Here is a 12,199-nt window from a genome sequence, read left to right as displayed (position 1 = left end):
ATAATAATAATAATGTCCCTGGAGATAAACCTAAAATAATAGACTCCACCATATAATCTTCACTGTAAGCTAAAAATAGCAGAGATGGTGGTTTAATCTAAGCCATAATTATCAAAGTGCTGAAGTGGGTTTTGGTTCATTGCAACTAGAAATGGATGTCGTGTTTGGGCTCTGAACAGTCGAGTCCCAGGACTGGGGAGAAGCAAAGCCAAGAGCACAGTCAGAAAGCAAACAGGAGCCTCAGATTTGTAGGAAATAGCATGGATTAAACAGTGCATATTTAAAGGGACTGCTCCTGGCTTGCTCCAGCCAGCCAGCTGGAGACCCAGTGAGTTCTGTGTTTGCAGCCCCAGATTGGTGATGTTTTGCCGGAAAGTGACACCGGCCATAGAAGGCAACATCGCTTCTCCAGGTTCACTTCTCATAAACTCTGGGAGGAAAGTCCATAAGAAGCACATTTAAAAGCTTCAAACACACAAATTCCAAACACTTTGTGATATTAGAGCAATGGATCAATTGAAGGAACCTTGAGTTCATTCATTTAACAGGTGCCCAGGGTAGTACATGACTGATTGTGTGTTGTATGTGCAGCCTGTTGTCCAGCTGTTAATTGCTGACAGCGCCATTGCTAAGGGCAGTGGGAAATGAGAAACCCACATCATAACTTGAGAGGTTTTTTCTCTTGTTCTAATCCAACAGCATGGGAATGAGCCATGATGACGATCATCAGCCCTGTGCTGGGAGGTCTCACATTATGTCTGGAGAATGGGTGAAAGGCAGGAACCCAAGTGACCTTTCCTGGTCTTCGTGCAGCCGAGATGACCTCGAAAACTTCTTAAAGTAAGGATTGTGCTGTATCAAAAATCCTACCAGGCAAGAATCCACTTCGTTGCTTTAAAGTGAAAGTATTAATGATTTTCCTTTTAAAGAAGTGTACATGTGTCATTAGGGTGTGCAAATTTGAATCTGTCTCCATTTCAATATCCCCTTGAAACTGAGGATTGAAGAGAGGAAGAAGAATTATGTGCAGTTGTCAATGTGCTGATAACAGCTTTAAAAAAATCCCATATCACCTTCTTTTTACGGAAAATGCCCTTCAATTTTGCAATGACAGAAATCTGTGTGTAGGTGGCCTGCAGAAGTCTCTGCTTAAAGATGCTGCCAGCTTTATGCTGTGGCTTTTACTGTCTTGTTATTAAATAGCTTTTATTTTATTGAAACTTGACTTTGCCTGGAGGTAATTCTGGTGTGTTTTCTCATTCCTCAGTGAGTGTTGGTCTAAAGCAGTTCACTATAAACTTCTTTGCCTCTGCATCCATGTGTCAACTCGTCGTATTCAATTGTTCAGGAAGGATTTCTGTCCTGCTGCTCGTTAAATCTCATATACTACAGGAAGCACTGGAATTGTCTGAACTCTGCAGTTCTAATCTTAAACCAACAGTGCAGCTCTGTCAAACAGTGCCTGGCACAGTGCTTTGTGCTGGGAGTGGGTTCAGCATGGAAAATTCCCCACTCTGTTGGTTATAGGTGGGAAAGGAAGGAAAACAATGAAAGAAAAAGGGATATTTACTGCCACATTAAAGGCATTAATTAGGAAAGGAAGTTGTAACTGAACTCATCTGGTTGTGTCTGGCCCCTGATATGACAGTGATATCCCAATTTGTAAAAGATTGTTGTGAAGGCAAAGAGAAAAATCTTCCCTTTATGCCTGTGATGGATAAGAAAAAGATGTCAAGGGCTCAGAATTCATCTGGGGGGATTGAGGTGAGACATGATGGGAGACTTTCTGGCTGTCATTTCCAGGCTGGTGAAGCTTTGGGCTGGATCGCCTGAGGGCCAAGTTGAGTCTTTGTCAGATTTCTAGGAACAGTTCAGACAAATGTTTAACCCAGAATGCTGTGAATGTCTTCTGTCCTGCCTTGAGGCCTGGGGCCAGGCACGAGTTCCCAAGGCCCCTTTTATCCATAGTTCTCAATGATTTTGCAGACTTCCAGGGAAAACCCACTGTTTCGCACTCCCTGTTACAGAGAGGACAGCGGCTCCTCTGTAGCAGCGATCCAACCCTGCAGTTCAGAGGCGCTTTCCCTAAAGGGCATTTTTCCTTCCTGCCCTGCCCAGGTCCAAGGTGAGCACCTGTCTGCTGGTGACAGACCCGCGGAGCCAATATTCCGTGCGGCTCCCTCACAAGCTGCCGGGGATGCACTACAGCGCCGACGAGCAGTGCCAGATCCTCTTTGGCACCAACGCCACCTTCTGTAAGAACATGGAGGTAAGAGCTCGTGGGTCGGAGCTGGAGACAAGGTGGGAAGTGGAAAGAAAGCTGCCAAGCCCTGGGGAAGAGCAAAGGAGCCTGTGCTTCCCTCAGTTTCAGCGCTGTTGGTGGGAAATCGAGCGGCCTTGAGCCCCGTGTCAGCAGCTCCTGCTTAGGCCTTGTCCCTCTTTCCCCACACTGCCCTTGGTAATCTCCCCGGGCAGACTCAGAAAAACTGGTGTGTGCACTTTGTTCCCTTTTGACATTGTTTTGCTGAAATGCTCCGTAGAGATTGTTTTCTTGGAAGTTCAGCTGAGGTGAAAGTCTCTCCTCACAAGAGTGTTTGGCTCCTTCCACGGAGTCAGCTTAGATGGCTGGCTGGGTGTTTCACAGGCTTCACCTTCAGACCACTGCGGTGTTCTTAGGAGCTGACTCTTAACTCTGTGCCGAGGAGATATTGATGTCTGCTTGTTTCATGAGGCCTTGCCGAATTCTGTGCAGAATCCTATGTGTTTTCTAAGCCACAGGATGTTTTATCAGGATTTGGGTGCAGCGTGGCTTGTATCACATTGGCAAAATGGGAACACTGATGGTTGCTGTCTCTAGAAGTGTAGGTTGTATTTGAGGTGAGGCTGTTGGATTCATTCTCTGGAATTTAGACAGCCAAACTTTTCATAAGGTCTTACACATAACCAGATCTTTTAATTCTGAGCAGATCTTATCCCCTGCTGTAGACAGGGAGTGGGGTAGTGCTTCCAGTATGGCCTTGGAGATACCAAAAAAAAAGTCATGGAGCTGTATTGGGTCACCAGCACCAGCTGGCATCATCTCCTCCTGTTCAGACAGGCAAGAAGCAAATGGGTTTCTTGCTTTTAGTAACTGGCCATTTGTAATTTTAATTGTCCCTCATTCCCATTCTGAACAAGCTTGGGATCTTAAATCAGTGTTAAGAAAAAATAATAATAATCAGAAGTAACTGAGGTTTCTAAGTGCCAAATTACTAACACTGTTGAACACATGCAAGTCCTGGGAAAATGCTCTTAGTTTCACATTAGCTGTTTTATTTATCTTGGACTTGGAAACTAGCTAATATAAAACAATAGGAAAAGATTCTGGATAGGTTGTATTTCCCAGCTCCATGAAGAAAATGCAGACCACCAGGACTACTGTACTGGAAGCAAAGTGTTAGAATATAGGTCTGTAAAGAAAACCTCAGATCTACCCAGCATGACTCAAGTTCTTCCACTTGTGTGGGTGTCACCCAGCTGGACTGCTCTTGGAAGAGATTTTTGCTATTTCCCTTGTTGTGATAAAAAACCATTTTGTTTCTGGATATTCCAGTGCCTGATGAGAATGTCAGCCCGCTGGTAGGTGGTCAGCATTTCTCACACAGGAGTTGCATGTCCAGTCTGGAATTGCTTCAGGGACTTGTTGCTTGCCAGAATAATGTGCCAAGAGGCACCATTCTCTGCGAGATACAGACAGCAGGTGTTTGTGTCTCCCAAGATTTTTTAAAAGTCTAATTATTTGACACTTTAGAACACAATGAAAAATGTGCTCTTTTTCTGCCTCTCTCCTTTCTCCCAAAAAATAAGCTTATTTTGTGAAGACATTAGTGCTTCCTAATGAAAAGCCTGTTAGAACTTCAACAGATTAAAACAAATTTGCAGTCCCTTATTTAGAATTATTTCTGTTGCAGATGTGCATTAAGAATTAGCATTCACCCTGTGACGTTCTGGATCAGTTATGTCACATGCCATTAATTTAAGCAAATATTTACTTCCTGTTATGCTACTCTGAACGGGTGTTTGATGGCAAGGAAAGGAAATTCTTTAGAGGAAATGATCACTTTTGATTTTTAAACCTCTGAAGTTTGTGTTCTTTTCACCTTTGTGTTCCTCAGGCCTCATCTGCAGAATACTTGTATCATAAGTCTCAAAGCTGTCTACAAAAATATGAACCAAAAAAAAAAAATTGGCACTGGTCACTGGCATTAGCTGTAGAAATTATTGGCAAATACAGCTGTCTCCTCTTTTAGCCAATGGTAATGTGGTATTTTTAATTCAATAAAGTATTAAAAAAATCCAAATGTAAAAGCAATAAACATTTGACAGTAAATATTTGTTACGAAAAGGAAATAAACTTCAGGAAATGAGCCTGCTCAATCTTTTTATGATTACATGTGTCTGCTGCCTGTTTTCTTATATAATAGAAGGGTTACATTACAATATTTCTTTGGAGATAGTTGAGCTACATAATTATATCAGGCAAACTAGAGGGCCTATATTCAAAAATGCCGTGCAGTTTGGTTTAGAGCAAACTTCAGAGGTTAGATGATTCCAAAATTTCAACATTGTTGAGAAACTGCAGAAGATTTCTGTGCAGTAAGCTCTCTCCTTTAACAGCATCAAAGCCCAATTTTTCGAAGGAATATAATCTTTGCTTTCACAGAGAGTCAGGTCCCCCAATGCTTGGCAGTGGCTGCGCCTCCGACACCAGTCCAAGAGGATAGTTAATCCATGAATATTCACCCTTATCTGAATATTTGAGATTGCATCCCCAAAATTCTTCTTCCATTTTGTTTTTAAGGATAACTCAGATGGCTTAGAACAAAACTGTAGCTCTCTGGTTTATAAGTTTGCCAAACCAGCTATCCTGCATCTATTCTGGTCCAAATTTACAGAACAGAAATTAAAACATGCACCAGTGCACCCCAAACACAGAGATCCTGGGGGGCTCTGGCTGCTCACTGCTGATGTGAGTCCAGGACTAGCATGGGAGCAGTTGTGCAAATTACAGGCAATTCAACCTGTCTGACCTCTGTCCTTCAGCTCCACGCTGGGCTATGAATCAACTATTGTGAATTCATTTGACCCTTCCTAGAGAGGAAGCAGAGAACTTCAACCCCAAGAGCAGGAGTTAACCCTTTGCTGTCCCTGTGTTTGTTCCAAGAGGAATAGCATGGGTGGTTTCTGCTGAGTCTCTCAGGGAGCAGAGATGATGTTTCTCTCCCAAAAATTCATCAAAACACATTTGAAACCTCGCATGGAAACATTCTGCGTGTTTAATCTTTATTTTTCAGGCTGGCATGCCTACCAACAGAGGCTTTTGCACTGAAATCATGTTTATGGGGGGGGGGGAAAAAGGTGATTTCTATCGCGTGTATCCATTTGGCTTTTTGTTTTGTAAGCCTTTTGGCTTATTTATTATTAACACATTTTTGCGGGTTTTTACGTAACCATTATCGTCCAGCATGGTTTTGAGTCAAAACTGGGCTGAGGCTGGAGTGGCACTTGGAAGGAGATTAGCATTGCTACAAAGAGATTTTTTTTCTAACAAGGGACACTGTCAACTCAGCTGTAGCTGGGAATGTGAATTTTGACATAGCACTGTTTTTAGAAATACTAAACCAGCTAGAATTGGCTCCACTGTTTTTCTTAGGTTCAGGTTGTTTTTTAACAAATGAAGGTATTTTCCAATATCTACAAGTTACAGAACAAGAGGGCAAAGTTGATGGCAAGCCAAAGGAGACGAAGTAGATTTCTTGAGTAACGTGGAAAAGGAGAGGAAGCAAAAAATAAAGTAAAGAAAACCCAGCAACTGTAATGATCAAGTGGATTTTATGTACCCCTTCAGTTTGCATATTTGATGGTGTGGTGGTGAGTATAATTCAGCAATTGTAGGTCTCTCTGTGGTCTTGATCTTGCAAAGAGTCTGCTGGAGAGGCCTTTTGGGCTCTGTGCATGGGAATCAATGAGCCTCTGTTTGCCTTTTCTCTGCAAGGCCATTTGTGTGATGCAGACCATGATAGTGAGCCCTATTATTTAGTAATGTATAGAATATTTACAAGAACGTGGTAATTGGATTGAAAACTGGTTTATTCTGAAAATAATAGGTTGCATTGTCATCCTCTGTACAACCAGAGACTTTGTCTACATAGTAATACTAATAAATCTGGAAGAGGATGGGTTGGGTTTTTCTTGAGGCTTGGAGGATAGAAGCCTGGCAATTCTGAAATAAAATGAGCAGATTTTTTTTTTTGAGAAGTAAAGGTAACAATTAACTTAATTGCCATTCTACAGTTTATAGTTTTCCTCATGTAGGTTGTTAGAATTCAGACTATTTTCACATTGTCTGTTTCTATGAAGCTGAAGTGTCCTATTTCACTGCTTCTGTATGTTGCAAAAATACCTTTTTCTCTTTATTTTCAGTGGAAATACTTTTTGTTTAAGAGAGAGAAAGAACGAGAGAGAAGCAGAGTTCCTGCCTGGGCAGCACAGCCCAGTTTACAATTATTGGAATGCTTCAGAAATTTTTGTACGTGTTTCAGTTTGGAACATGGTCAAAACACATTCTGGTGCAGTGGTTTAAAGAAAAATAAAAAGAGAGAAGGGAACCAAAATAAAATTAGAAAAATACAACGTGGAAATTTCAGAATATAAACATAAGAAACTCAAAACAATAGTAGAGAGAGCCTATTAAGAATTAAACACTTGAGCTTGGCAATTCTTCATTTCTTATTAAGACAAGGGGAGGGAGAAAGAATTAGTGTAGCCTTGTGATGTGGCATCTACAGCTAAAGTCTGAACTTTACAAAATTAGCCAGAATACGATTGAGTATCAGCCTGAAAATAGTGTATAACAAGCTTGAAGGGCATTCAGACTTCTCCCACTGGCCTTCTGGGAACTTCCCATCTGCAAAACACTTCAAGGGAAACTCCATATATATTTCACAACCACATCTGAATGGTGTGTGTACTTATTTATTATTTATTTTGCTGTCTCTTGCTTCTCTTTTCCCATGGCCATGAAACACAATCCATGATTTCATTCTTTTAATTTTCCTATTTTTCTTTTTTAATGGACAACTCTGCCTGTTGTTCAAAAAAATCAGTATTTTTCATATCTGACAATCAGGTGTTCAGGCCTGAGGAGTTCACAGGGGGCTGTTGAGTGAACATTGCTCTTAAGAACAGCTCTTTTAAACATTGGTAATAAGTCACAGTACAAAATTCCAGTCGTTTAATTCAAAGACTCTGTTCCAGTGCTTTGTTCCATGTGTTGTCTCTGCTTCCAGGTTTGACCATATAAAGAGCAGTTCCGTGACTCTTCCAGCTGATATGACATGTACATGTTGTGTTCTCTCATTTAAGAGGCTGAAACCTGGGCTCAGCAAAGCTGAAGAGCTCACACATTAAGATCTGTGTGTTGGTAGAAAAGTGCATAAAACTTGTCCTTTTCTTCTTGGATTTCTCCATGTCTGTGGATCCCTGGAGCTGGTGCCCTAAAAGCATTGGAAAAATTTGTACTCAGCATAATGTTTTGCTGTTAATTAGCTTGTGATCTCATGAATGCTCTCTTTCCAATCTCTTTCTTTTGACTATTATTTTAATCCCAGGTACATGAAAAAATTAAATAAAACTGGTGCTTTGCAAAGAAATACTTCAGACCGTGAAGGTTTTTAGTTTTCCTTGAGAGCACCAGAGACAGCTGAAACTGGAGACAGTGTTTTCCTGTTTCATTGTTTGCTTCCCCATGTACAGTATTAAAAAAAACAAGAAGTGTTTCTATTCCTTTGTGCCTTCCTTGCGGTCTGGGAGTCTTCCACTGCTTGTCTGGCACTATCTGGGAATATCAGCTCTAGACACAGATCAGCAGTTTGGCCACTGAGACATGGATCCGAGTTTCACAATTATCTTGTCTGGGTCAGCATGCGGCTCCTTTCCAAAAGTGCCTTCCAGTCTTAGAGGATTTGAGTTTGGAACAGTTTTCCTCTCATTTTCGGCAGCAAGAAGCTCCATCAAACAATGCTGTTCACCTCCCTTGTGATTGCTGTGGGTTGTTTATGCACCCAAAATTAAAGACAGTGATGGTGTAGAAATTGAGGACATTGCTTTTGTCACATTTTGTAAAGAATTGCTGCTCAGAGGCATCCTGTGAGGCTTTGAGAACGTTTGCATTGTGCTTTGAACAGGAAAGCAAGAGTAAATTGTGTATTTATTGTACCAAAAAGATGGTAATTAGGATTCCATTCATAAGCACATTTTCTCTCCTGGTTGGCAATATGCTGAGCAAGGACCTTGGCAAAGTAAGAGAGTTCTGATACTTCACTGAAAGGCAACCTATTTCAAAGCAAGCCTGTGTGTTATGATGTCTCTTGCTACTCTCCATTAAGGATATTTACTCTTCCTGAGTTCTTATTCATAGTCCCCTCATTTTGACAGAAAATTTGTTTTCATGGTGGTTTAATTCTGCTGCTAGAAAGAAGAGGTTCCTCTTTCCAGTGGGCAGCAGAAACAAATTCATCTCCAGGAGAAATAAGTATTTCTTTCCTTGGATGCAGACAAGGTGAGGGAATGAATGTGTAGGGAATGAACAAGCTTCTGCAGAGTTGTTCCATGGTTGGAAGGACATCTTTATTCATTGGGTTCTCGTTATGCTTTGGAGGGCTGGAAGCTCCCCTTGCAGGTGAGTTTGAGTGGGGGGAGTGTTGTGAGCCCTCTCGTGTGAGCCCATGTGAGGTCATGGGGCAGGATCACGCAGATTTTAGTACCAGTGGTGATGCAATAGCTACCCCAGAAAGAGCTCCGGACTTGCTGCCTGTGGGCAAGGGGCTGGCTGGGTTTACTCTGCCTTCTCCTCATTTCCAGCTGCAGCGCTGAGCTAAGGAACCGAAAATAGATCCCTTCACTGAGCCGCGCCTGAGCTCCGAGTCCGCATGGGGTTGGAGCCCCAGGGCAGGGAAACACCGTCCTGGAAAAGTGTCAAAAGCTGGGAAAGGTGGGAAGGGCCAGAGCCAGAGTGTGGCTTTAGCTGGAGCAGGCAGTGACACAGGAGCCTGTGGCTGTGACACTGAGCAGAGAGCTCTGAGCAGCTCTGCTTCAGCCCGTCTCCCCGCAGACTTTCAGCAAGACATTTAATCCCTCTCTGTTCCTCATCTTTCCTCCTAGAACGGAGTGATAAAACTTCCTTTATCCCCAAGCTCCCAGGAGTCTGTTTAGATGGCGAGATCTTTGAGGGAGAGAAAACACCTGGCACAGTGAGGCCCCTTTGTCCAATGGATGCCATTATAATCCCTGTAATCGGAAGCGCCGCTCACCTGCCGAGCACATCTCTCCCAGCTTGGGAGTTTCCAGATCGTGACCTCTCCCAGGACTGGTTCCTAACAGCTGTGCAGACAAGCTTTCCTATCTCCCAGGAGTTTCTGAGAGTCTAAAATTTGCACCTTTATAACGATTTCATTTTATTTCAGTTTCTAACTTTTTTTTTTGCTGTAAAAATTCCTTAAGAGTTCAGTTGAAAAAGCATTTCTTTCTTTTTTTTTTTTAAGTAATTTTAAATTTTTATTGAAACTCTGCTTCTCAACAGCCATCTCGCTTTTTAAAATTTTATTTTGCTCTTGGAAATATTTCAAACTGGGAGCTGATCCAAAGATGACCTTTCCCCACAGACAGTTTCAACAAATCAATATTTTTCCAGTGTGAAATATCTATCATTGGAAAATCCTCACTGGCACTTCTCGTACACTGTAGGGAATGCTTTGCAGGCAGGGACCTGCCATCTGAAAGCTGGTTGCTGAATGCAGAATTAGCACTAAAACGGTTCTTTTGATGGCTTCTTCTGTATCAGTATGAGCTCTGAGCTGCCACTCACACGCATCAACTTCCTTTCAAGTCCTGCCATTTCTCACTTGGATATTTCCCCACAAAGCTGGCTGTTTAACCATTAAAAAGTCACTGCGACTGCTTTGCTGTTTAATGGGGAGTTTTGTTTGGGTTCCTATTGTAGCTGAGGAGGATACATGATCTCTTTTGAAAAGAGCTATTAACATGATAAAACATCTTGGGAACATACAATCCCAAAGCTGACCGTTTCATCTTTGCTGGGGTATCTGAACACTATTAAATGCAGGGGACTGGGCTAACGAGGGCCTGGGCTTTGTAGTGGTGTGGCACCAGAACACAGAGCTCAGTGCTGTTACCAGATTCTTCTGTAACTGTTTCCTGAAATATGCTTTGCATTTAGGATTCTGAATCAAACACAGGGATGCTAAAAAAAATCCGATGTTTTCCATACCTCAAAGATGGGAGATTTCAGAAAGGTTGGTGTTGCTGAGAGAGGTATTTCCTTTGTTTATCTCCCTACAATTATGTGTGTGTATACATGTACATGTAGGCATAAACACACACATAGGTACACACACACCACACCCACCTGTATGTGAATATTTACACACTCTGGACCCCTACTCTGGGCTGTTCTGCAGGTGCAAACACACATATTTGAGGTGATCTCTGCCCATTGCTTCCCCTTGCCAGGGCTCATACTTGGGCATGTGACCTGGCTTTATCACCTTCCACGTTCTCGTGGACTAGGGAGGGATTTTTGGTTGCCACCCAAAATTGTACAAAAAGCTATTTCATTTTTATAACTTTGTTTCCACCACCACCCGCTCTGTCTTCTCAGTTTTACATCAAAGAGCAGAAATTAACCCTCATTTATGTGCATTTTATGATCCAGGGTTCTGAAGCTGAACAAACACTGGTCTTGCATAATGCACAGATATTTAGCAATGGTGCTAATTATTAATGGTCTAGAACAACTTCTTTAGGGATGTAGTGAATTCCATCACATCTTCAGCCAGGATGTTCCTGTGACAGAAAGCAGAAGCAGAGGGTCTCCTTCTGGGGGCAAAATTTCTGTCTGGGTCATTCCAGAGATCTGGTCAGAGTGTTTCTCCACACATGCTGCTCTGAAGCTTTGTGGTTATATGCAAGAGAGGGGCTGAAGACTGGAAAGGTGGAAATATTTGCTGTCTGCATTTTTCATTTGCAAAGCTTCCCTTCATTTTACCTATCAATATTGTCCCCAGCCACCGTTTGGAAGGAGGTTTTGCTAGTAGTGCTTTCACACTGTGGTTCCATTGCCCAGATTTATGTTCTTCCTGCTCATGGATGGTTAATTGAAATACTTTTTGATTTTAGTCCTCCCCAGAAGGCAGGGGGTTGAGAATCAGGGAGTTATGGAGTGGAACAATGAATTTCTCAGTAAGCTCTGAAATCTCTGCCTTGTCAATCCTTCTGCCTCAGTATACCTATCAATAAAACAGTGTGTGATGTCTTCATGGCTAATTGGTGCTTAAGTGCTTTCAGAGCTGTGGGTAAACCACTAATTAGTCACAGTCATTTAGTCAAAATTACTAAAGACTGATATTTTCCCATATGCTCTATTTGTTCAGAGAAAATGTCTTGAAAATTCATTGATTTAGGTTTCCCTGGAGTATTTGCTGTTGTTTGTTTGTTTGACAATGACTTTCTGCATTGTGGTTAATACAGATTCTGAATTGTGCTGTCTGCTTCCAGTTTTTGTGAATGTTCTTTGGGTTTAAATAGTGCGAAATCCTCTTTCCAGAAAGAATTGTGGAAATGGAGCAGGATGCAGATACTGCTGTGATAACTATTTTGTTTCAGTATGTTCTATATCATCGCTGGGACTGGGATTTATCTCATCTGCACCCTCTCTTGTACAGATCTATTTTATAGAGACATGATCTGTTTTATAGAGACATACCAACATGCCTGTACACAAAACACACATGCACCCACAGTCTCTTACATTACATTGGGGAAAGAACCATGAGGCTAAAGCGTGTTGACTCAACTGTTTAATGAGGTGCAATAAATCTTGACAAGACCAGCTGGCACTAGAGTCAAGTTTCTCATCTTTTTACCATTACATTGAAATGTGAACAATAGTGGAAAGAAATGTAACTCTTCTTTGTTGTTCCTTTGGTACTCAGCTATGTAGCACTGTATTGAAATCATCGACTTCCATGGAATGCGAAGCATGGTGGATGCTGTGGAAAATGTTACCAGTGCAAAGGTTCCTTTTCCTGGTGCTTTTTCTTAAATTCTGAAAATGTTATGCTCTGGCAGATCACAGTCGTGG

At 41.9% G+C, this 12,199-nt stretch overlaps 1 protein-coding gene across 1 annotated transcript in view; it reads left to right on the top strand.

The window, feature by feature from the left end:
* Nucleotides 1–12,199, top strand: part of ADAMTS17 (ADAM metallopeptidase with thrombospondin type 1 motif 17) — a 151,343-nt gene that overhangs the window by 75,823 nt on the left and 63,321 nt on the right. Inside the window, exons 9-10 of the mRNA XM_066196414.1 lie at nt 700–840; nt 2,119–2,269. Of these exons, the coding sequence (XP_066052511.1) occupies nt 700–840; nt 2,119–2,269 (292 nt within the window). The remainder of the gene's footprint in view (nt 1–699; nt 841–2,118; nt 2,270–12,199) is intronic.

The sequence above is a fragment of the Chamaea fasciata genome, unplaced genomic scaffold (genome assembly GCF_029207755.1).
Source record: "Chamaea fasciata isolate MVZ Bird 193981 ecotype frontalis unplaced genomic scaffold, bChaFas1.0.hap1 SCAF_14, whole genome shotgun sequence".
NCBI classification, from domain to species: domain Eukaryota; kingdom Metazoa; phylum Chordata; class Aves; order Passeriformes; family Sylviidae; genus Chamaea; species Chamaea fasciata.
This window is presented reverse-complemented; position numbering and strand designations above follow the sequence as displayed.